Here is a 23,418-nt window from a genome sequence, read left to right as displayed (position 1 = left end):
TAATAAACATCCAATGAAATAAGTGCAAACATTTTTGGTAGCTGAACTTTCAATTTCCTGGAAATGAGATAAGAAAGCCTACGGCTGCACAAATTAAATGGCATGTTTAATTCTAAAACTGTGACTATACTATGCATGGATGTACAGATACAATTGTGGACTCTGAGGCCAAAAAAAAAAATCACTCCCAACTTCAACTTGCTGTGAGCATTTGGCAGAACTCTCATGCTTAGAATTACAATCTCATGGAAGAAGGGGCCAGATTCAGTATGCAAAGAGGCAAAGAAAAGAACCCCTTTTCTAACATATGCTGTTCAGCATTGCGACAAAGAACTGTTTTACATAGAAACGTGTTTGAGTATTTCAGTACAGTTTGCATGCTTATTTTAACCAAGAAAGGTGTTACTGTAAACCAGGAGGGTTGGGGTGGGGAGGAGAAAGGAGGAGGAAAAGAAAGTGTTTTTTTTTTTTAATTCATTCATGGGAAGTGGGCATCACTGGCTACACCAGCATTTATTGCCCATCCCAAATTGCCCTCGAGAAGGTGGTGGTGAGCTGCCTTCTTGAACCGCTGCAATCCGTGTGTGGTAGGTACACCCACAGTGCTGTTAGTAAGGAAGTTCCAGGATTTTGACCCAGCAACAGTGAAGGAACGGCAATATAGTTCCAAGTCAGGATGGTGTGTGACTTGGATGGGAACTTGCAGGTGGTGATGTTCCCATGCATCTGCTGCTCGTCCTGAGGTGGTAGAGGTCGCGGGTTTGGAAGATGCTGTCTAAGGAGCCTTGGTGTGTTGCTGCAGTGTATCTTGTAGATGGTACACACTGCTGCCACTGTGCGTCGGTGGTGGATGGTTTGCCAATCAAGCGGCTGCTTTGTCCTGGATGGTGTCGAGCTTCTTGAGTGTTGTTGGAGCTGCACCCATCCAGGCAAGTGGAGAGTATTCAATCATACTCCTGACTTGTGTTTTGTAGATGGACAGGTTTGGGGAGTCAGGAGGTGAGTTACTCGCCACAGGATTCCTAGCCTCTGACCTGCTCTTGTAGCCATGATATTTATATGGCTACTCCAGTTCAGTTTCTGGTCAATGGTAGCCCCTAGGATGTCGCTAGTGGGGGATTCAACGATTGTAATGTCATTGAATGTCATGGGGAGATGGTTAGATTCTATGAACTAGGGATAATTGGAGAGTAGAGTGCCTCCAGATTGCTGATAACTAAATAAATCAAATTTACCAGATTTGGTAATAGAGCAGTAATGAAAACCTCCAAATGGAGAGAGATTCAGTAAGAGAAGATAAGGAACCCACTATCTTAGACATATCTTTCAAATTTGTCGCAAATTATTTCCTGTATTCCATAAATCTCGAGTCTTGTATTTTCCAAGGGGATGTCCAATACAAATATTGTTACATCTGGACTTACTGAAAGGAATATCAAACCTTTGTTTAATAAAATGCATTTCAATAGGTTGTTTCCTTAAAACAACTACACTCTGCAACTGCTCTTGTGGGCCAAAAGAAAAAAAAAAATCAACTGCAACATATGCTGTAATATTTGGCTTCTGGGAAACAGTTAGAAGCAACAGTTCAAACTGGATTCTTAGATTTGAAGCAGTATTTTGAACCAGGCAAACAGCCCACGATTAAGTTAATGCACTACTAGCACACAAGAAAAAATATCTCACACTAGTCAAAAACTGGTGAAAGAGAGTTTAGATAATTATCAAAGAATGAAGAAAATTAAAATGCAATTCTGAAATAGGATTGGATTCCTCCTTAAAACCTACAATCACTGGTTAAAATGTTTTAAATTCAAACCACACCACATTCAAACCAATAATTTATTCATTACCAAGTCCAAAATAAAACTGCTACCATAAAAGCTTGGATAAAGTGGAAGATTAATTTTTTTACTTCACTCATGGCAATCATAAAATAGCTATTTAATAAACATCCAATAAATACAAATCATCCCCACAGTAGTCATGACAGTTTACATACTCAAAAGGAAAAGCCCATCGTAACCAGGAACTTGAACCTGGTTGACTACTCATGAAAGTATATTATGTTGAGGCTGAAAAGGTGGACTTATACACGGAGTATACAGAAAAACATTATTTTTGGGCCTGGAAACGGCACAAGAGCAATTACCACCAGACTTTTAGATTTTCCCTCTTCTCCAAAAATCAGTGCTAGTAGAGAGAAAGGGGACTAACGGGTGGGGTGTAAGGGAGAGACAGAGAGGATTCACTGTGCACCCTGCCTAACGCTTACAAACCTGCTTACAGAATTCATCTAGAATTACACATAGCACACAGGAAGTCTTACTGTTCACTGTCGCTCTCCCCCCACCCAAAACAAGCCCAAACTTTTAAAAAGATGCATATGTGGGTCCTGTCATTTTTAGGGTAGTTTTTATTTACTTACAAAAGACATTAGTCCATGCAATATAAAAGAAAACAATTTAAGCTTTTCAACCCAAAGCCTTTCTTTACCTTCAAACATATAAACTGAGTTCAGATTCCCCGCAACTTAATTTGCTAAGGGAAATGTAACATAGATCATGACATATAAGCCAACCCAATTTTTCCAGGCCCAAAAATAATGTTTTTGCATATACTCAGTGTATAAGTCAACCTCCACTTTTCAGCCTCATAGTATACTTGCATTAGCAGTCAACCTCAAATTTTTCACCCCACAAATCCACATTTTAAATTACCTTATAACTGGGTGCAAGGGATCAAGCAGGCAATACAGGCAGTGTCACAAAGATGTGCAGGAGTTTAAGACAGAGCAGACCCCGCATGGTGAACGAAGAGAAATGGGTCCTCCAGCAAAAGGAAAGCAGTACGAAGCTGGTTTCAAGCTAAAAGTTGTAACATTTGCCAACTCAAATAACTGTGCTGCAGCGAGGGAATTTGGTTTAGTGATAAACTGTTATGAGAATGAAGAATCCTCCCTGAAGATGCCCAAGACCAAATGTGCCATGAGAACAGGGACCAGTCACTGGCCTGATCTTGAGAAGCATGTATCGGAATAGATACTCAAAAATCATCAGAATGGTTACATCACCAGAAATGCAAGGAGTATATACACACTTAAGTGGGCCAAATCAAACCCTGAGACCAAAGATTTCAGAGCAGATGTAGGAACTTTATAGAACAAAAATGTCTAGTGTTGTGGCAGAACACCAAGATTGCTCAGACAATACCAAAAGACCTCAATGCCAAAATTACCAATTCCCAGCAATTCTTCATCAGACAGACAACAGTAAGAAGACAAGTGCCCATTATACCACAATGGCAACATGGATAAAACACCCATGAATTTCGATATGCCCAGTATTGTATATTGTTGTTAGTGTAGTTCGAGCATTTACAGATGTAACTCATTTATAACTATTTACACTCATTAAGCATTTCCAGTAAACACCTCTCATGATGCTGGTTTCCTCCAATCCTTACACTCATTTGACCATCATATAACTACTACAGTGGGAGGAGTTACTCGCTGTCTCAAACGTTAACCCTTTCAAACCCTTATACGTCTAAGTCTTTGTCCATATATATTTGTACACGTTCATTCATTTCGATTTTGCATATCACCCCATCTCCCCTAAGTCTCCGACATCACAGATTCAGTCTGTCGGGAGCTTCACAACTCTCCCCGATCACGTTCTTTTCGGACTCAGAAGATCATAGACCAGTCAGTCTTACGTCGGTAGTGGGCAAATTATTGGAGAGGATTCTGAGAGACAGGATTTATGATTAATTGGAAAAGCATGGTTTGATTAGAGACAGTCAGCATGGCTTTGAGGGGGGCAGGTCATGCCTCACAAGCCTTATTGAATTCTTTGAAGATGTGACAAAATACATTGATGAAGGAAGAGGAATGGATGTGGTGTATATGGATTTTAGCAAGGCGTTTGATAAGGTTCCCCCTGGTAGGCTTATTCAGAAAGTGAGGAGGCATGGGATACAGGGGAAGTTGGCTGTCTGGATACAAAATTGGCTAGCCCATAGAAGACAAAGGGTGGTAGTAGATGGAAAGTATTCAGCATGGAGCTCGGTGACCAGTGGTGTTCCGCTCTTTGTGATTTTTATAAATGACTTGGATGAAGTGCAAGGCTGGGTTAGCAAGTTTGCCGATGACACGAAGGTTGCTGGAGTTGTGGGTAGTGTGGAAGGCTGTTGTAGGTTGCAACGGGACATTGACAGGATGCAGAGCTGGGCTGAGAAGTGGCAGATGGAGTTCAACCTGGAAAAGTGTGAAGTGATTCATTTTGGAAGGTCGAATTTAAATGCAGAATACAGGCTTAAAGACAGGATTCTTGGTCGTGTGGAGGAACAGAGGGATCTTGGGGTCCATGTCCATAGATCGCTCAAAGTTGCCACCCAAGTTGATAGGGTTGTTAAGAAGGCGTATGGTGTGTTGGCTTTCATTAACAGGGGGATTGAGTTTAAGAGCCGCGAGGTTATGCTGCAGCTCTATAAAGCCCTGGTTCGACCACACTTGGAATATTGTGTTCAGTTCTGGTCGCCTCATTATAGGAAGGATGTGGAAGCTTGAGAGGGTGCAGAGGAGATTTACCAGGATGCTGCCTGGACTGGAGGGCATGTCTTATGAAGATAGATTGAGGGAGCTGGGGCTTTTCTTATTGGAGCGAAGAAGGATGAGAGGTGACTTGATAGAGGGGTACAAGATGATGAGAGGCATAGATAGGGTGGATAGCCAGAGACTTTTTCCCCAGGGTGGAAAGGGCTATCACCAGGGGGCATAATTTTTTTTTTTTAAAGGTGATTGGAGGAAGGTTTCGGGGAGATGTCAGAGGTAGGTTCTTTACACAGAGAGAGTGGTGGGTGCGTGGAATGCGCTGCCAGTGGTAGTAGTAGAAGCAGATACATTAGGGACATTTAAGCGTCTCTTGGATCGGTACATGGATGATAGTAGAATGAAGGGTAGGTAGTTAGTTTGATCTAAGAGTAGGTTAAAGGTTCGGCACAACATCGTGGGCCGAAGGGCCTGTACTGTGCTGTTCTACGTTCTATCAGTGGTCCTTCTTGAAAGTCTTGCTCAATGACTTGGATGGCCTTGACCAATGTTCATAGTATCCTGCCGTCTGAGTTTCTTGATCATCTGGTTCTTGTATTTCAGGAATAAGGATAAGGTTTCTCCTGTTTGTGTATGGTATGCTCAGGAGTGTGCGCTAAATAAGATCTCAAATAAGCTTCATCTCTCTGGATGACTACCTTCACATCCTAGATTTCACATCCATACCCTCTCTCCATCCTTTAAAATTGGTAGATTTCTGGTACAAAATCTCTTACAGGAACCAATAAGCTCGCAGTTGCAAGACGACTTGTCTTGAATTTTTTTTTTTATATAAATAGTCTTGTACATCTAGCCCCAGAAGTCATTTTCTGGGTAGAATAGGAAGTTGAGTTTTTAAGCTTGTTCCTATCCACAGCTCTGGAGGTGAAAGACCACATAACAATGGCTAGATCGATAATTCAATAGTGCATTTGGAAGATCTCCGTTCTGCACCAATGATTTACTAGCTAGTAGTCCTCTCCACCATTCGATTGAGGGTAATGATGGGAACTGGAGATGTTCAAATCCCCTCTTCCTCGCAAATTGTGTGAAGTTTTCATTTTCAAACTGTGGTCCATTGTCTGACACAACCTTGTCAGGAATACCATGCATTGCAAAGATCTCCTGTGAAGCTGTAACAAATGGGGTTGTTATGGAGTACTATCTTTTCACTTAAACCCACTGATTATTTTTCCAATCACGACGATGCAAGATTTTCCATAGTACATAAATAAATCCATTCCTCGACATTCCTATGCTCTGGATGGAAATTGTGTAGTTATCAGAAATTTCCTCTGGTCAGTGTACTGTGCATACCTGACAATTCCAGATCATGTTTTATGTCTTTAGATATTTCTGGCCACCAAACAGATGATTAACCTCTTGCTCTGCATTGTGATTTCCATATGCCCTTGATGGATTCTTGCCAAGATATCTGATCAAAAAGAAATCTGAATGACTAGTCTGTCGTTATACACCAGAAAATAGTCTACGATTGCGAAGTGTTTCCTGAATTCGAAGAAAACTTTCATTACCCTTCCCACTAGGAAATCCCTGTGGCCAACCTGGTGTACAATAGTGGCGTATCCGAATGCATTCCTCATTCCACTTTTGAGCATGCCGGCCATTGCGAAGTTGTAGACTGTGAAAACCACTTGCTGTCTTCAACAAAGAACATCCATTTGGCTGTTCTTGAAAGAGATGTCTGAGAGCAGATGTAGATGAGATGTCTGCTGCAATTATAGTTGGTTATCAAGGGTTGTAATGTGTTAATATCTCTGGTGAGACTCTCATCTCTAATTCTTCAAAATGCTTGTCTTGAAGTGTTCCAAAACCTTGCTTGATCTTTTTTCAAAAGTTGTCTTAATGGTTCTGTTATGTGCATCAAATTGGTTAAAAATTTTGCCAACTGATTCAGCAATTCCAAGGAATCTTTGGAGATGTTGGACTGAAGTTGGGATTGGGAATTCACTTCTGACTCCCATTTTTGCAGGTCTGCCTTTTGCCCTTTTTACCTGTAATATGTCCCAAGAAATGACTAGATGTTTGAGAATTCACACTTAAGTGTCAGCCCTTCTTCTGGAGGACGACTTAAAATCACTTTTACTCTCTGGCCATGTTCTTTGATGGATTCCCCATGGACCAGGATGTCGTCATGTAATTTAACACCCCTTTGAGGCCTTGCAGAATGTTGGACATAGTCCTTTGGAAGATTTCAGGTGCAGATTTTATACCAAATGGTAAACAATTGAAGCAAAAGCTTCCAAATGGGGTGATAAATGTTGAGTAATCTTGACATTTTGTCAAATGGAACCTGCCAAAAGCCACTATTCACGTTAAGTTTCGTGACCATGATGCTTTTGGAGAGCTTTGCAAGCTTTTGTCCACTGAAGACGAAGGATGGATTCCCTAGCCATGGCTTTGTTAAGCTGCATTAAGGCCGCACAGATACAAGTACCATTTGGCTTCAGAACTGGAAGCAGAGGCGAACACCACTTCCATCTTGGTCATCTCTTCCAGCTGATTTTGTATTTGGTTCATCAACAGGTGTGGCTGCTTTCTTGGTTTAAAAAGATACATACCGGTCTGGCATCTTCTCTTAATGTTTCACTATACTCAGTCTTCCTAGACCCAAAAAGCGCTTTGGAAAGTCTGCCTGAAAGCAACCGTTGGCCTCGGTTTGATTACATCCACCTTTTGATTAAATGTAGGTCTAAGCTCACTTTTCTGCTTAACAGAGAAAATTCTTGTCCTTTTTTTTTTTTTAAGAACATATAGAATTCTCATCATCATTCTTCCCCTACATTGAAGTGTAGCTTGCAGCTTTCTCTTGACTTGCAGTTCAATCCCTCCCGACAGCATAACGGAGCGTCAGTGGGTTGTAAGCAATGTGACAACAACCACGGCTTAGTCTGAGAATTATGACACTTGCACCACTGTCCAATTTGAAATTAGTAATATGTCCACTGACATAATGGGCTGAATATTCTGTGCTCGCCACCGAATTCAGCAGTGGGCGAAAATAAACGGCAGCCCACGTCAGAGCCGCTGCAGTTTTCCCTGCAGTGGCTCATTTAAATAGCCAGGGGGGCCGCCCCTCCCCAATCACAGAGGGCTGGCTTCCCATCCCCAGCAATGGTGTCAGCTGCCTGTGTGCAGGCACTGATGCCATTTTTAAAGGGCTGTCAACCCTACTGGGAAGTTTGAATATTTAAAAAGTACAGTAAATTAAAAAAATCTTCTGCCCTTCTCTTCCCACCCATCCCCCCCCCCGCCCCCCACAATAGCAATTTAAGTATTTACCCTTTCCTCCCCTCAAAATACTTACCTGGTCGATCTGACCTTCGCCCCCCACCACCACCAAACTGTACAAAGTTTAACCTCCAACATTTCCCACCATTCCCTATGCCCATGTGTTTACTTTGACCCCTTTCCCCTCCTCTCTCCCCACCAGCGTGGCACTTAGTTTCCCTGGACGGGGAGTGCCAGCCATCGGGCTGAAGATTGCAGCCAGAGATTAGGCGGCAAGTATTAATTCGTTAATTTTAAATATTTAAATGGCGGTCCCGTCGCTGAGGGGGGGTGGGTGGGCAGCCATGAGGTCTCGGGCACTGCCAGCAATATCAGCGGGGCCCTCCATGTCGGGGTGCCTAGCGGCATCTTCAGACCCCGAAGGCTGTGGAGTACAAAATGCAGCCTAATATCTGCCGTCCACAAAACCAATTTGGGGTCATTAATTTCCCCTAGGAAGTCTCCTAGTTTGTCTTCCAATGGAAGTTGTTCCGCTTCATTCACAGCTCAATGTGTGAAGGTGTTTTGCTTGGTGTTTTTATAAGAGGTCTTACTCTGGCACATCTTTCCGAAATGGCCTGTCTTCTTGCAGTTAAAGCATCCAGCTTTATTAGCAGGATATGGTTCCTGGCTGTGGGTCTTTCTGGCTCCGCAGCACTGGCAGGGTTTCACAGCGTCTTGCACCTTCTCTCGAGTGTACCTTATCTGTAGTGCTTTTCCAGCCTGGGCTTCAGGAACTCTAGTGTTAAGATTCTTTATGATCTGAGGCTTCTCTTCAGACCACAGGTTGACTATTTTGTTTTCTGATCTCTGCCTATCGCACCATCTGAAGCACTTTCTCCAGAGGTCATCTTTTGACTAAGAGATTTGATAAAGACCCCTCAGCTATTCCTACTATTTCGTCTCTGATCAACTCAGACTTCAGTTTTCCATAGTCACATGCCTCATCCAATCTGTACAAATAGTTAATGAAAGCGTCCACCGATTCGCCCAACTTCTGTTCTCAAACTTAGCTCTTTCCGGGATCTCATGACTTGTTAAATTAAACTATTGTCGAAGGCTTGTAACACATCATTATCCAAAGCTTCATTTAAACCTTGCCTTATGAGTATGTCATCCGCAATTGCACCCATGGAGTATAACAGAGTATTAACTTGCTCAGCCTCAGATTTGGTGTGTAGCTGAGAAACTATTCTAAAATCTTAGAAATCTTTTCTCCCCCCACATCAACCAATTCTGTATCTGATTGGGTCCTTCTGTATTCTGGAAGGTTTCCGACAGTGCATTTCAAATCCATTTTTCCCTAAATCTTTAGGATTTCTCAGAAATTTTGCTTTGCTTTAATGGAAATATCCCGCACTTTTGAGGCTTCCTGTGCTTTTTCTCTGCAGTCTGCTCAAGTAATGGCCACAGACTCCAGTCTCGCCCTCAAAAGGGATCGACTTTTCTTCATCTTGCCTGCCTAGTGGGTCATTAAACAAATGCACCCTTTCCAAAAGGTTTCTCACCCGATCCCCAACTGTCACTCGGTATTGTGACTCTCAGCCCAAATCACTGGACCTGGATTCTGCTCACAGGCCACCACGCTTCGGTGGTTCAGCCTGAATGCCCACACGGCTGACTCATTGACTATCCATGTTTTCCTTTGGCTAAGGAGCAGCTCTGGAACTTGTCACAGTCTCCCCTAGAGATCTGCCATCTTCTTTGTGCTACTGTACAATATTGCCTATTGTTAGCATAGTTCACAGATGTCTCTCATTAAGCATGTTCAGTAAGCACCTCATGATGCTTTGCTTCTTCCAAGCCTAACACCCATGTGACCATCACTACAGTGCGAGGGGTTAATCTGTCTCAAATATTAGAGGGGAATAGAGAGAGGGGAATATGCAGCAAGACCTAGCTGTTCTCATACACCAGTCGCTGAAGGTAAGCATGCCGGTGCAACAGGCAGTATAAAAGGCAAATGGTATGTTGGCCCTCAGTGAGAGGATTTGAGTACAGGAGCAGGGATGTCTTGCTGCAATTATACAGGGCCTTGGTGAGGCCACACCTGGAATATTGTGTGCAGTTTTGGTCTCCTTATCTGAGGAAGGATGTTCTTACTATAGAGGCAGTGCAGCGAAGGTTTACCAGACTGATTCCTCGGATGGCGGGACTGACGTATGAGGAGAGATTAAGTTGGTTAGGATTATATTCGCTGGAGTTCAGAAGAGTGAGGAGGGATCTCAGAAACCTATAAAATTCCAACAGGACTTGACAGGGTAGATGCAGGAAGGATGTTCCCAGTGGTGGGAGAGTCCAGAACCAGGGGTCATAGTCTAAGGATACGGGGTAAACCTTTCAGGACTGTGATGAGGAGAAATTTCTTCACCCAGAGAGTGGTGAGCCTGTGGAATTCACTACCACAGAAAGCAGTTGAGGCCAAAACATTGTATGTTTTCAAGAAGGAGTTAGATATAGCTCTTGAGTGAGTATGAAGGGATCAAAGGGTGTGGGGCGAAGGTGGGAACAGGCAGAGTTGGATGATCAGCCATGATCGTAATGAATGGCAGAGCAGGCTCGAAGGGCCGAATGGCCTACTCCTGCTTTCTATGTTTCTATTAACCTTTCAGACCCTTATACTACACACAGCAACCAAACTGTGGAGTGGAAAGGTTCGCAAACAATTCTAGTGAAAACTACAGGACATGAGAAGACAAGATTCACGGTGGTACTAGCCTGCATGGCCAATGGAACGAAATTAAAGCCTACAGCAACTTTCAAACATTAAAAACATGCCAAACATCAAGTTCCTTGCAGCAGTTTTGTACATGTCCATGACAACTGTTGAATGGCTGAGGACGGAGTAAAGTTATAGATCGATAACATGTGGAATAGGTGTCCCAGTGGCCCATGTAAAGAATGCAGCTCATTAGGATGGGACCTGTTCAGATTCCATATAACTGATTAGATCAAGTGGCGCCTGTGAAAAAATAACACCCACATTGCAGTTATACCAGGGGGTCTAACATCCATAGCTCAACCTTTGAACGTGTGCCTTAACAAACCATTCAAGGATAATATTCACACGAGTGGAATAGGTGGATGGTTGACAGAGAAAAAATCTTCACAAAGAGAAAGTGGAAATACACATGCTGCCCTGTTTGATAGTGTAGTTTTGTCATAAAATCGAGAGATGCTATTAATGCATAAATTGTCAACAGATTGTGCAAAAAAATGCAGACTATCCAATTCAATGGATGGACAGGATGACGATTTGTCGCAGAGGGATGGTTGTGAACCTAAAAGTGCCATATCTGATCCAGAATGGTATCCTTAAAATGTTGCCACAGCCAAAATGACTCAATAAATTTGATTAACTCCTTGCATCGGATGCCAAAGACAATGAATTTGATAGGTTTGAAAACGCTTTGATTTGGGTTAAAGGTATCTTTGTCGCAGTAATTTATTCAATTCACATTAATTTAATGTGAATTGCCATTCTTTTCACATTTCAAAATGGGCGGATCACATTTTACACTCAACGTATAAGTCAACCCTCAGTTTTGGAATATTTGAAGGCTTCAACAGTTGACTTAAAAGCCATGATCTACGGTGTAACCAACAAACATCCAAAAATAAGCAAGATACCTTTGAGTCAAAAACTAACACTATTCAACCCAGACCAGTTACTTTCCACAGCTCAAGTCACAACAGAACTTTAAACCACAATTTTTCAATGACTCATCAGCATCTTTAAATAATCTGTCATACGAATGCCTAGTTGATAGCACTGACAACTCTTCATTAAAGTCTTTCCCATTATTACTCGGTCCATTGTTAGGAGAATGGGAAGATCAGAGCAAAGAAAATAGAAAGAAAAGGAAGACTCCATTGCATGAGGGTTTCAAATTTTTGTACTTTTACCTTAATGTTCTGCAGCTCTTTGTGCTGAAGAGCTCAAACATATGATCTCTTTCTCCCCCTCCCTTTATGAAAAAGTTCTTCACCCTAATTAATTCCAAGTCCCATAATCATTTGGAGAAGCCTTGATATACTCCAATCACCCAGCATGACAGAAAACAAAAAGATAGGAAGTCTTATGAATTTTCTTCTCATCCTCGGTCCCCACACCCAAATGAAAATTAGGGAGCAGAGATGAACACAATTACTGGCAGTGGGAAAACATGTTACAGGCCACAACTACAACATTTATTTCACTTGTGCATATAACTGATTCCTGTGCATACACTAGATATTACACATTTGTAAATAGTTATGCAATAATGGTAAAACTTGAGACTGATACTGGCAGTGAATTTGTACAAGGTTTAAAAGAGAAAGCATGAACTCTCCTTATTGGTTGATGTGGAAAATGAAGGGTTAATAGAGTTACTAAAGGTTCACAGAGATGAAGTTGTCTTTCTCTTGCTGAACCTTTCCATCATGTGGCCTTGATCGACTGATCTGTTGTAAGAGATAAAACATGCTTGTACAATGAAGCATTGGGGAGGGTGAAATTTCAAAGAAGTGGTATTGTAAGGTGTTAAAGTGTATAAGCAATAGTAAGATAACCAGATATGGGCATGAGTAACCAGTTGCATTATTGCTGCATAAATGTATAAATATCTCTGCTGTAACTGATAATTTTTTTTATACACTGTGGCATGCTTGTAATAAAGATTTTGAGTTCAGCTCACTCAACTCTGAAGTGGTTCTGTCCCACATCATGAGTGTTACTGGAGAAGCTGGGTCAAGTAAGCGTACACCTTAGATTCCCTTCCCAAGGTTACATTACAATTAGAAAAATATACCTTTACTATTGGGCAGCATCTTTTCTCTGCAGCAACCCTGTTACAAGGAGCCTCTGACTTCTGGCAATTATTTCATTACCAATTGTAATTAAAAAACTTGGAGAAACTCAATGTATTTTAAAATATTGCAAAAGCAGAAATGTTTTTCAATTATCTTATTGAAACTTTGTAACCGAAGATGAATATATACAATGAATATGCACATAGACTTCCATATAAAATAGCAATCAAAATCAATGCTCTTAGGAATAAAATGAGAATCAAAAATCTCAAAATTAGCTCATAGGAAATCTGGATGCACAATTTTGCTGCATTTGATATCAAGCTATACATACCCAACATAGAGAAGGCATTCCGAGTTCTTTCAAGATCTGCAACATCATCTCTTTCATCAATATAAATATCTCCTCCTTGATTAACATAGAAGTAATTCTCGGCACTACCTGGAAGACAATGAATAATTCAAATTTATAGACAAAGTAACTGGACTACATTCTGTGAGAATTAAACACTACCTTCTCTCCCATTTCAGCAGTATAACTCATGTTAACAGTAGTGCTTTAGACAAATTGCCACTTGTAACCTTTCCTCTTTCTCACCCAATGGCCAGAATTTTACGTTGGGCGGACGGGAGCCAGACTCAGATGTAAATGTCGGTGCCGATCCCGCTCCCGTCCAGCCCGGGGATCCTTCCCGTATTTTACGGATCCCCAGGCTTTAATTGGCCTGAGGCGGGACTTCCACCCACTTAGTCTCAGCAGCACCACCAGGTGCAGTGACCACTGCTGAGACGGCAGCCCAGCCGACCAAGGAGGAAGCAATGGAACCGGGACAGAAGGTAAGTTTGGGCAGCCTCACCAGGGGAAATCAGTCATGCCCTGGTGAGGTTAGGGTGGTTGTTTTGGCAGGGGGTGGGGGGGGGGAAAAAAAAAAAAAAAAGAGGGGGAAGTCTTGGATCCCAGAGTTGGGTTGGGAGGCAGGGTGGCCCTCAAAATCGGTCACCCTGTGCCCGATTGCCAGGGCCACCCCCCCCCCGGTGTGCAGAAAGGCCGACAGCTATAGCTGGGTGGCCTTTCACGTCCCTGGCACACCCACTTGCCACGGGTAAAATACCCGTGGAGGCAGGAGAGGGCCCTTAAGTGGCTGTTAAGTGGCCACTTAAAGGTCTTGATTGGCCTCGGGTGGGCCGCTTCTCACCACCACGCAACCCCCCACCCCCCCGGACCTCCGTAAACATGGTTGGAGGCGGAATTGGGGCGGTTAGGCCTCCCGGAGCCTGCCGCTCAATTTTACACCTCCTCCACGCCACCATCCAACCTGCTGGGGTGGCGTAAAATTCTGACCAATGCCTTTAGTTCAAGCAGAAAAAAAAAAATCATAGCAGGGTGTGAAATTTGGGCAACTGCAGGCATAAAAATTCCTTCATGGTCAGATGTCATCTCCTAGTGGCAATTGTGCTGTATCCTGTACATGTATTATCTCTTTGGCTTTGCGGTGGCAAAACTTAATTGGTCACAGTTACTTGTGAAGCACTCAAGCATAAATACAATTACATAAAACGACACCGCATTAAGGATACAAACTACATGTCAAAGGGCATCTCTTATTCTTGCTCTATAGGGGAGAACATCCTAACACCATGGTTTCTGAAGTCGATACTAGCTATTTTGTTATGGCCACGTGGTGAGGGTTTTGGGCAATTCCCACTGTTAACTCCCACGTGACCGCAAGTTTTTTTTTTGTTCTTGGGGTTTAGCTTTTTTGTGTTTGTGCGCGTCAAATAGACAGTGACAGATTTTCTCGTAGGTTTAAAACAGAAAATCAATTATTGATCAACACACCTTAATCTGAACTTGGCATGCACACGCACAAAGTGGTAAATGGTTGCAAGTTGTGCGGGTGGGGGTGGGGGTTGGGGTAAGGTTTTGGGAGTCACAGTAAACCTGTTGAATTCTATCAGAAGTCAAGTTCTTGTTGGTTGCAGGCCCGAGGTGTTTGTAGATTGCTCTCTTGGTTGAAGGTTCAGTTGAAGACAGTGGATCACTTCTAATTCACTGCTGTATAAGTATAGATCTAGAATTCTACAGCAGGGCACCTCCCTTCTGCTTGCTGGATTTCTCCCAGCCCCTTAGCTGGAAAAGCTGTTTGGTGTTGCTTCTTTCTGGAGGTCTCACTCTCTTTAGGGTTGCCTTAAGGTAAAAATTTGTTACATCTCACCTCTGCTGGGAGTCAGGTATTTACTTCCCTGTAGTGACCAACAATGGCCCAGGATGTGGCTACTTCACACTACTACTTTGTTTCAGAAGAACCCATTCAATTCAAAAAAGTGTCTCGATGGGTTCAGGATAGGAATAACTTATGATGTTTTCACTTCACACCTCGTTTCAGAAGACCGCATTCAATTAAGGAAAGTTTCAGGATGGGTGCAACTGACACTTCTTAGCTTTGAAGGTATTCACTGTTCGTACCAGCAAACAGTGCGGCAATATTTGAATACACAAGCAGCCACATTGACCATTTTCTTAAAATGGTAAGATCAGTTTTTATAACTGTTCAGGTAGAGTCTTTTTTTTTTTCCATCGCACTTCTTGTACATGAGACAATTTGGAAGAGGGTATTCAAAAGGTATGGGAATCAAGCACGAGATTGAACTTGATAATTCATTGAGGAAAATACTGACAACTTGATAGCAACAAGTCACTTCAATCACAACCCTGTGCTCCAAACTGCATTGCGTAAGCACTAAATGTATGGAAGAAATTAGGATAGAAGTGACAAATTGTCTAAGTATTGGTTGAAAGGACTTGAAAAAGGGGGAAGAAATTACAGCAAATGGTCTGAAATAATTCAGGAAAAACTGAAAATCAGTTGTGGCAAGGTAATATCAATCGCTAATCTTTAGCGGGCTGTCCAGACAAATGCCAACAATAAATATTCATCTGTTGGTGCGGAGCAGACCTACCTGCAACTCACAGAAACACTGCTTCTATTGACTCTGTAGTGAAGCTGTATAACAGCAGTCGACAAAACAGCAATTCCTTAATAATCTAATATCAGAACAGTTCTCACTTCTTGTAGTAATGTTATATATAGACATTGCATATATTGAACTCAAAAGGAGAATAGTTAAACTGCAGGCCTACAATCCAGCGTACTCTATAACCACTTAGTATGTAAATTGGTACATTAAAGTTTCATGTGCCTCATTGCCAAAACTTACCAAGATCCAATTCAGAAAATTCAGCCAAATTAGCTGAGGCACAGAGTTGATAGAATATATGATAATTCCTCTCCTCATCAGCCTGAGAAATGAAGCAACATTGCAATTTAATCATAGATGCAAGTCAATTCTTCGGCAAAACAAACACTCAAAAGACGTGACACATGGGATCAAAAGAGCATGCAAGGGTGAGCCCAAAACAGACCGCATGGCCATGTGGGATGGCATGAGGAGACAAAATATGGGACTAAAGGAGGAAGTTCTGAACTATTGGGAACTCAGGAAAACAATGACTCAATTAGACTCAACAACAGAAATTTGCAGAAGGACACAAGTGCCCAGGCTACAGTGAGCAGCATGGCAGGGGCAAGCATGTGGAGTAACAAAATAAGGGGCTTGGGCTGCTATTGGGAGGTAACACATGAAGTTCCGGCATAAACTGATCAATATACGTGTTAGATGTTTCAAAGAAGGATGCAGTTTCCAGGTAATGTCTATCAGAAAAAATATATATTTTTAAAAATTCTTTCATAGGACGTGGGATTTATTGCCCATTCCTAATTGCCCTTGAGGTGGCGGTGGGGAGTCGCCTTCTTGAACCGCTGCAGTCCATCTGGTGTAGGTACATCCACAGTGCTGTGAGGGAGGGAGTTCCAAGTTTTTGACCCAGCGACAGTGAAGGAACAGTGATTATAGTTCCAAGTCAGGAAAGTGTGCGACTTGGAGGGGAACATGCAAGTGGTGTTACCATGAGTCTGCTGCCCTTGTCCTTCTAGGTGGTAGAGATTGCGGGTTTGGAAGGTGCTGTCGAAGGAAGCTTGGCAAGTAGCTGCAGTGCATCTTGCAGATGGTACCCACTGCTGCCACTCTGCACAGGCAGTGGGGGGAGCAAACGTTTAAGGTGCTGATTGGGGTATCAAGAAAGCAGGCTGCTTGATCTTGGATAGTGTAAAGCTTGAGTGCTATTGGAACTGTACTCATCCAGACAATTGGAGAGTATTCTATCACACCGCTGACTCGTGCCTTGTAGATGGTGTACACCACCTCATTGGGGCGGCACAGTGGTTAGCACCGCAGCCTCACAGCTCCAGCAACCCGGGTTCAATTCTGGGTACTGCCTGTGTGGAGTTTGCAAGTTCTCCGTGTCTGTGTGGGTTTCCTCCGGGTGCTCCGGTTTCCTCCCACATGCCAAAGACTTGCAGGTTGATAGGTTAATTGGCCATTGTAAATTGCCCCTAAGTATAGGTAGGTGGTAGGTAAATATAGGGACAGGTGGGGATGTGGTAGGAATATGGAATTAGTGTAGGATTAGTATAAATGGGTGGTTGATGGTCGGCACAGATTCGGTGGGCCGAAGGGCCTGTTTCAGTGCTGTATCTCTAACACTAAAAACTAAAAGACTTTAAGGAGTCAGGAGGTGAACTACTCGCCACAGAATTCGTAGCCTCTGACCTGCTTTTGTAGCCACAGTATTTATATAGGTGATCCAATTCAGTTTTCGATCAATGGTGACCCCCGCCCCCCAGGATGTTGATGCTGGGGGAATTCAGCAATAGTAATGCCATCGAACGTCAAAGGGGAAATGGTTAGATTCTCTCTCATTGGAGATGGTCATTGCCTGGCACTTAAATGGCAAGTAACATTTCTGCCCAAGCCTGAATGTTGGCCAGGTCTTGTTGCATGTGGACACTGACTGCTTCAGTACCTGAGAAGTCACAAATAGTGTTCTGTACCCCAAGTGGAAAAAAGGAATAGGAAAGGGAGGTATTGTGACCAATGTTTTCCCTGTCATTACTCATTATAAATGAATCACTTCCTAAAGTTTTATTCCATAATCACAATAAAGTAAACAGTTTTATGATGAAACAGGCTTGGTGTCCATATTAATAAAGTTATTTAATGGGAGACTCACAGCAAGAGGCATACAAAGATGATTTAGGCTATGCAGAGGGCTGTCCAGGAGAGTCAAAGATACACTGAAAGTATCTACATCATGTTATAATTTTATCAAATCAAGCCCTATAAAATATGCATTTATTGACTGCAACTAGCATACTACCAACTGCATTTAAAAAGTTACACGAACTAAATCTCTATTTTGCCATTTGTAAGAATCAAATGTGCTCAGTTATCCAGAATGGTATAAATAAAGCATAATTCTGATGGATTATACAAAAAACAGTTTGTACATGGAGTGTTTTTTTTTAAACCTGGACAAAGCCAGTAGGCAATTTACAGACTTCTCAAACAAGATGGGTGGCAGAAAGCATTCCTTGCCTGGAACACAACTCTCGATTTCTCCATAAGGTACGTTCTCATATTGGCTCCCATTATGTGATACCCGCGATTGAAACTAATCTCTATGTATTTTCCAAATCGACTGCTGTTGTCATTTCTTGTAGTTTTTGCATTTCCAATTGCCTGTTTGGAAAATTAAACATTGTAGTGCCACCATTAAAAATTGACCAATCAATACATTGCATCATTTAATGACAGTCAGAACAAGAGCAGCACAATTAATATTGCTTCACATACTTAACCCCCTCGGAATTCTTCATACCCTCAAAAGAACATTCCTTACATTGCCAGTGATGCTGCTGTCAGTAACAGGTGCTAAAGCACAACCATTTTCCATCCATTGTACAAAGAATCTCAAACTATTACAAAAACAAAATACTCAGCAAGGCAGACTGCAGCGAGGGCAAGGGCGAGGCAGAGTTAACTTTTCAGGTCGATGAGCTTTCATCAGAACCAGCAAAGTTTAGGTGGTTACGTTAGATTTTAGCTAATCTACTAATTAAACCATTAAAGAAGAACAGTACAGCACAGGAACAGGCCATTCGGCCCTCCAAGCCTGCGCCGATCATGATGCCTGTCTAAACTAAAACCTTCTGCACTTCCGGGGACCGTATCCCTCTATTCCCATCCTATTCATGTATTTGCCAAGATGCCTCTTAAACGTCGCTATGGTACCTGCTTCCACCACCTCCTCCGGCAGCAAGTTCCAGGCACTCACCACTGTGTGTAAAGAACTTGCCTCGCACATCCCCTCTCAACTTTGCCCCTTGCACCTTAAATCTATGTCCCCGAGTAACTGACTCTTCCACCCTGGGAACAAGCTTCTGACTATCCACTCTGTCCATGCCACTCAACTTTGTAAACCTCTATCACGTTGCCCCTCCACCTCCGTCGTTCCACTGAAAACAATCCGAGTTTTTCCAACCTCTCCTCATAGCTAATGCCCTCCAGACCAGGCAACATCCTGGTAAACCTCTTCTGTACCCTCTCCAAAGCCTCCATGTCCTTCTGGTAGTGTGGCCACCAGAATTGCACACAATACCCTAAGTGTGGCCTAACTAAAGTTCTGTACAGCTACAGCATGACTTGCCAATTTTTATACTCTATGTCCCGACCGATGAAGGCAAGCATGCCGTATGCCTTTTTGACTACATTATCCACGTGTTGCCACTTTGTGACCTGTGGACCTGTACGCCCAGATCTCTCTGCCTGGCAATACACCCAAGGGTTCTGCCATTTACTGTATACTTCCCACCTGTATTAGATCTTCCAAAATGCATTACCTCACATTTGTCCGGATTAAACTCCATCTGCCATTTCTCTGCCCAAGTCTCCAACCGATCTATATCCTGCTGTATCCTGACAATCCTCATCACTATCCGCAACTCCACCAACCTTTGTGTCGTCCGCAAACTTACTAATCAGACCAGCTACATTTTCCTCCAAATCATTTATATATACTACAAACAGCAAAAGGTCCCAGCACTGATCCTTACGGAACACCACTGGTAACATCCCTCCATTCAGAAAAGCACCCATCCACTGATACCCTCTGTCTTCTATGACGGAGCCAGTTCTGTATCCATCTTGCCAGCTCACCTCTGATCCCGTGTGACTTTGCCTTTTGTACCAGTCTGCCATGAGGGACCTTGTCAAAGCCTTTACTGAAGCCCATATAGACAACATCCACTGCCCTTCCTTCATTAAACATCTTCGTTACTTCCTCAAAAAACTCGATCAAGTTAGTGAGACACGACCTCCCCTTCACAAAACCATGCTGACTCTCGTTAATAAGTTCCTTTGTTTCCAAATGGGAGTAAATCCTGCCCCGAAGAATCCTCTCTAATAATTTCCCTACCACTGACGTAAGGCTCACTGGCCTATAATTTCCTGGATTATCCTTGCTATCCTTCTTAAACAAAAAGGAACAACATTGGCTATTCTCCAGTCCTCTGGGACCGCACCTGTAGCCAATGAGGATACAAAGATTTCTGTCAAGGCTCCAGCAATTTCTTCCCTTGCCTCACTGAGTATTCTGGGGTAGATCCCATCAGGCCCTGGGGACTTATCTACCTTAATGCTTTGCAAGAGGCCCAACACCTTCTCCTTTTTGATAATGACATCACCCAGACTATCTACACTCCCTTCCCTAGACTCATCATCCACCAAGTTCTACTCTTTGGTGAATACTGATGCAAAGTACTCATTTAGTACCTCGCCCATTTCCTCTGGCTCCACACAGATTCCCTCCTTGAGTGGGCCGACCCTTTCCCTGGTTACCCTCTTGCTCTTTATATACGTATAAAAAGCCTTGGGATTCTCCTTAATCCTGTTTGCCAATGACTGTTCATGACTCCTTTTAGCCCTCCTGACTCCTTGCTTAAGTTCCTTCCTACTTTCTTTATATTCAAGGGCTTTGTCTGTTCCCAGTCTTGTGGCCCTTACGAATGCTTCCTTTTTCTTTTTGACTAGGCTCACAATATCTCTCGTTATCCAAGGTTCCAAGGAACATTTGTAAAATGTATGCCGACTGCAGCGGTTCAAGAAGGCAGCTCACCACCACCTTCTCAAGGGCAATTAGGGATGGGTAATAAATGCTGGCTTAGCCAGCGATGCCTAAATCCCATGAATGAATAAAAATTTAATTCAGCCTCAAAAACACTGCCACACCTGCACTAGCATTGCAGTAGTAAAAAGTTAAACAACTGTTAATTAAAATGTCAAAACTAGTACAAAATGGCATGGTCAATGACAAGATGATGCAAGTTTATTTAGATTTTAAAATACACAAGAACAAAACACTCCTGCGCCTTGCCAAAAAATATGGAAAGGCTACAAAGTCCTTTCATAAGTGCATCTATAAACTTTCATATATATATATTTTCATCCTGCTCAGTCCTTCATAGCCATCAAGAACACACGTTTCAGACCTTTCTGCTAATGAAGTTCTAGCCAGTTAATATGAAATGCAACTCCTACATTGTGGGGTAGATTCCACAGCATAAGAAAAACTAAGCATGCATAGTTGAGTCAAAAACCGTAACTGTAGCTGAAGCCCGTTCCCAATGGCTGGTTTCTTCAGGAGGTTTCCCCTGTCAATGAACAAAAACAATGGCTTGTGCTGCTGCTGGCAGAGAGTGCGTGCTTGTTGCTGATGGTGCTTCCAGAGGACTCGGGCTCACCAACTATTCATTACAATGTTGATGCTATAGTTGGGAGCCATCAGATTTAGATTGAACAAAATGTTACTCTAACTAGTTATATTCTTTGCTCTCTACATAAACTAAATCAGTCAACACAATAGGCTCATTAAGCAATTCTGTAACAGTCGGAATCCAAGAGTGCACTGAAAAACTTTCCTGGCAAAAGAATGAAGTCTTCAATAATTGTAATTTAATTTCATTCTCTTTCCCACCAATAAGGAGATTGCAACTGCAGCCTAATTTATCAGATTTTACCTAAAACACTAAAATTAAAAGAAATAAAAACAGAAAATACTGGATATACTCAGGTCAGACAGCCTCTGTGGAGAGAGAGAGTTAACATTTCAGGTCAACGACCTTGCATCAGAACTAAATTAGATGCTGGTATGCTAGCTTTTAATCAAAGAAACTCATTTTCTCAAGTTAATACATAAACAATTATTGCAGTTGCACAGCAAGATTGAAAACAAATTTCATAAACTAAAGTAGGACATGACACTGTGCATCATGCACCAGAATTCAAATTAATTAATATTTCACCCAACAAAATCCTTGAAGGCCACTAGCTATGGAGCAATTAAATGATTTTAACTCCGATTGGACAACTCTGTGCCGTGACAAAACCTATTATTCCATCCTCATGTTAAAGCATTATACAAGCAAATAGATTTTACCAAAAAGCTGTAATTTCTTCAATTATAGAATGTGCTTGTAGAGCATAGAGTATCCCATCTCTAGGGCAAAAAAAAGAGAAACAGATGTAGGCTTATTTACCCTACAAGAAACATATGCACTTATCTTGGCCTAACATTGTTTTAATGAAATACTCAATTTACCTCGCCTCCAAAAAGCTTATGAAAATACTGAAATTAAATTTGAAGCAATTTATATTGGAAGCATTAAAAAAACACAAGACGTTATCAGGTCCACATATGGCAATATACAATACATACCTCCATGATAGGGTTGGATGCCAGAACCTTTTCTTCCACATTGGTTTCGCTGGCCGATCCTCCAACAGTTGCAAAATAGCGCATCATGTACTTAGCAGACAGAGTCTTCCCGGCCCCAGATTCTCCACTTATAATAATGGATTGGTTCTTTTCATCCCTGTTAAACAAATGAGATAATTCATTTATAGTACCACCCTAGAATCTGTTAACTAAACATTAGAACTAAGACCACTGGCTCAATCCAACAGACAGGGCTATACATACACAGGGTAAAACCACATAACAGTGAATAGCATTAGTTGAATGACCAGGAAGATCAAACACTAGCCTCAATGATTAAGCATTCAAATAAGTCTGATGGCAGTGCAGATATATTATTTGAACAACATACTAGTTAGCAACCCCACCACATGGCAACAAAAAGGCATTCAAGGTAGCCCAGCTTATGAAATGTAGAAGTTCTTGGTTTGCCAATGATTTGTATTTACATAATACTTTTAAAATAGAAATCATCCCATTATCACTGCAATTAATAACAGTCCCTTTGATATCAAGATGCCAACACAGTATGCCCCAAAGAACTGTCCAACTAGGAAGAGAAAATTTAATCTCCATATGACCATGTTGCATGATATTCTCCAGCAAAGGGAAAAAGTTACTTAATAGCCAGGAGGATAATTGGATTGCAGAGACAAAGAGTTGTGCAACAAGAATTCATTATTGAGAAATTAGGAAGCAATTCCCACAAAATTTAACTTGACCTTGTATTCCTTCTCAAAGTTTTATGCCACACTTACTCTTAGACAAGAAAACGTCACTTCCTTGAACGGTCTTTTTTTTCCCCTTTCAAATCAGACCATCTGTCTAACTTAAACAGACTGTCTTCTTAGAGGCTAGCCTCCTTCCCATCTCATTTAGTAGATTATAACTGACTGAACACCTTTTTCCATATCCTCCCTACCCTCTGTAGGCTTCTTGATGACCAACTCCAACTACTTTCAGAATGAATCTGATAACTTCACGATAAGAATCCTGGATGGCGAGTTTTGCAAAACTCTCAATGGAGAGG

General features: G+C 42.1%; 1 protein-coding gene across 1 annotated transcript in view; it reads right to left on the bottom strand.

Annotated features, from left to right (window-relative positions):
* LOC137351441 (unconventional myosin-Vb-like) overlaps positions 1 to 23,418 on the bottom strand; it is a 158,298-nt gene that overhangs the window by 109,725 nt on the left and 25,155 nt on the right. Inside the window, exons 5-8 of the mRNA XM_068015887.1 lie at positions 22,350 to 22,506; positions 18,173 to 18,316; positions 15,896 to 15,977; positions 13,011 to 13,118 (exon numbers count right to left, since the gene is read on the bottom strand). Of these exons, the coding sequence (XP_067871988.1) occupies positions 13,011 to 13,118; positions 15,896 to 15,977; positions 18,173 to 18,316; positions 22,350 to 22,506 (491 nt within the window). The remainder of the gene's footprint in view (positions 1 to 13,010; positions 13,119 to 15,895; positions 15,978 to 18,172; positions 18,317 to 22,349; positions 22,507 to 23,418) is intronic.

This window comes from Heterodontus francisci, chromosome 36 (assembly GCF_036365525.1).
Source record: "Heterodontus francisci isolate sHetFra1 chromosome 36, sHetFra1.hap1, whole genome shotgun sequence".
Lineage (NCBI taxonomy): Eukaryota > Metazoa > Chordata > Chondrichthyes > Heterodontiformes > Heterodontidae > Heterodontus > Heterodontus francisci.
The sequence above is the reverse complement of the archived record's forward strand: the minus strand, read 5'-3'. Positions and strand labels throughout refer to the sequence as shown.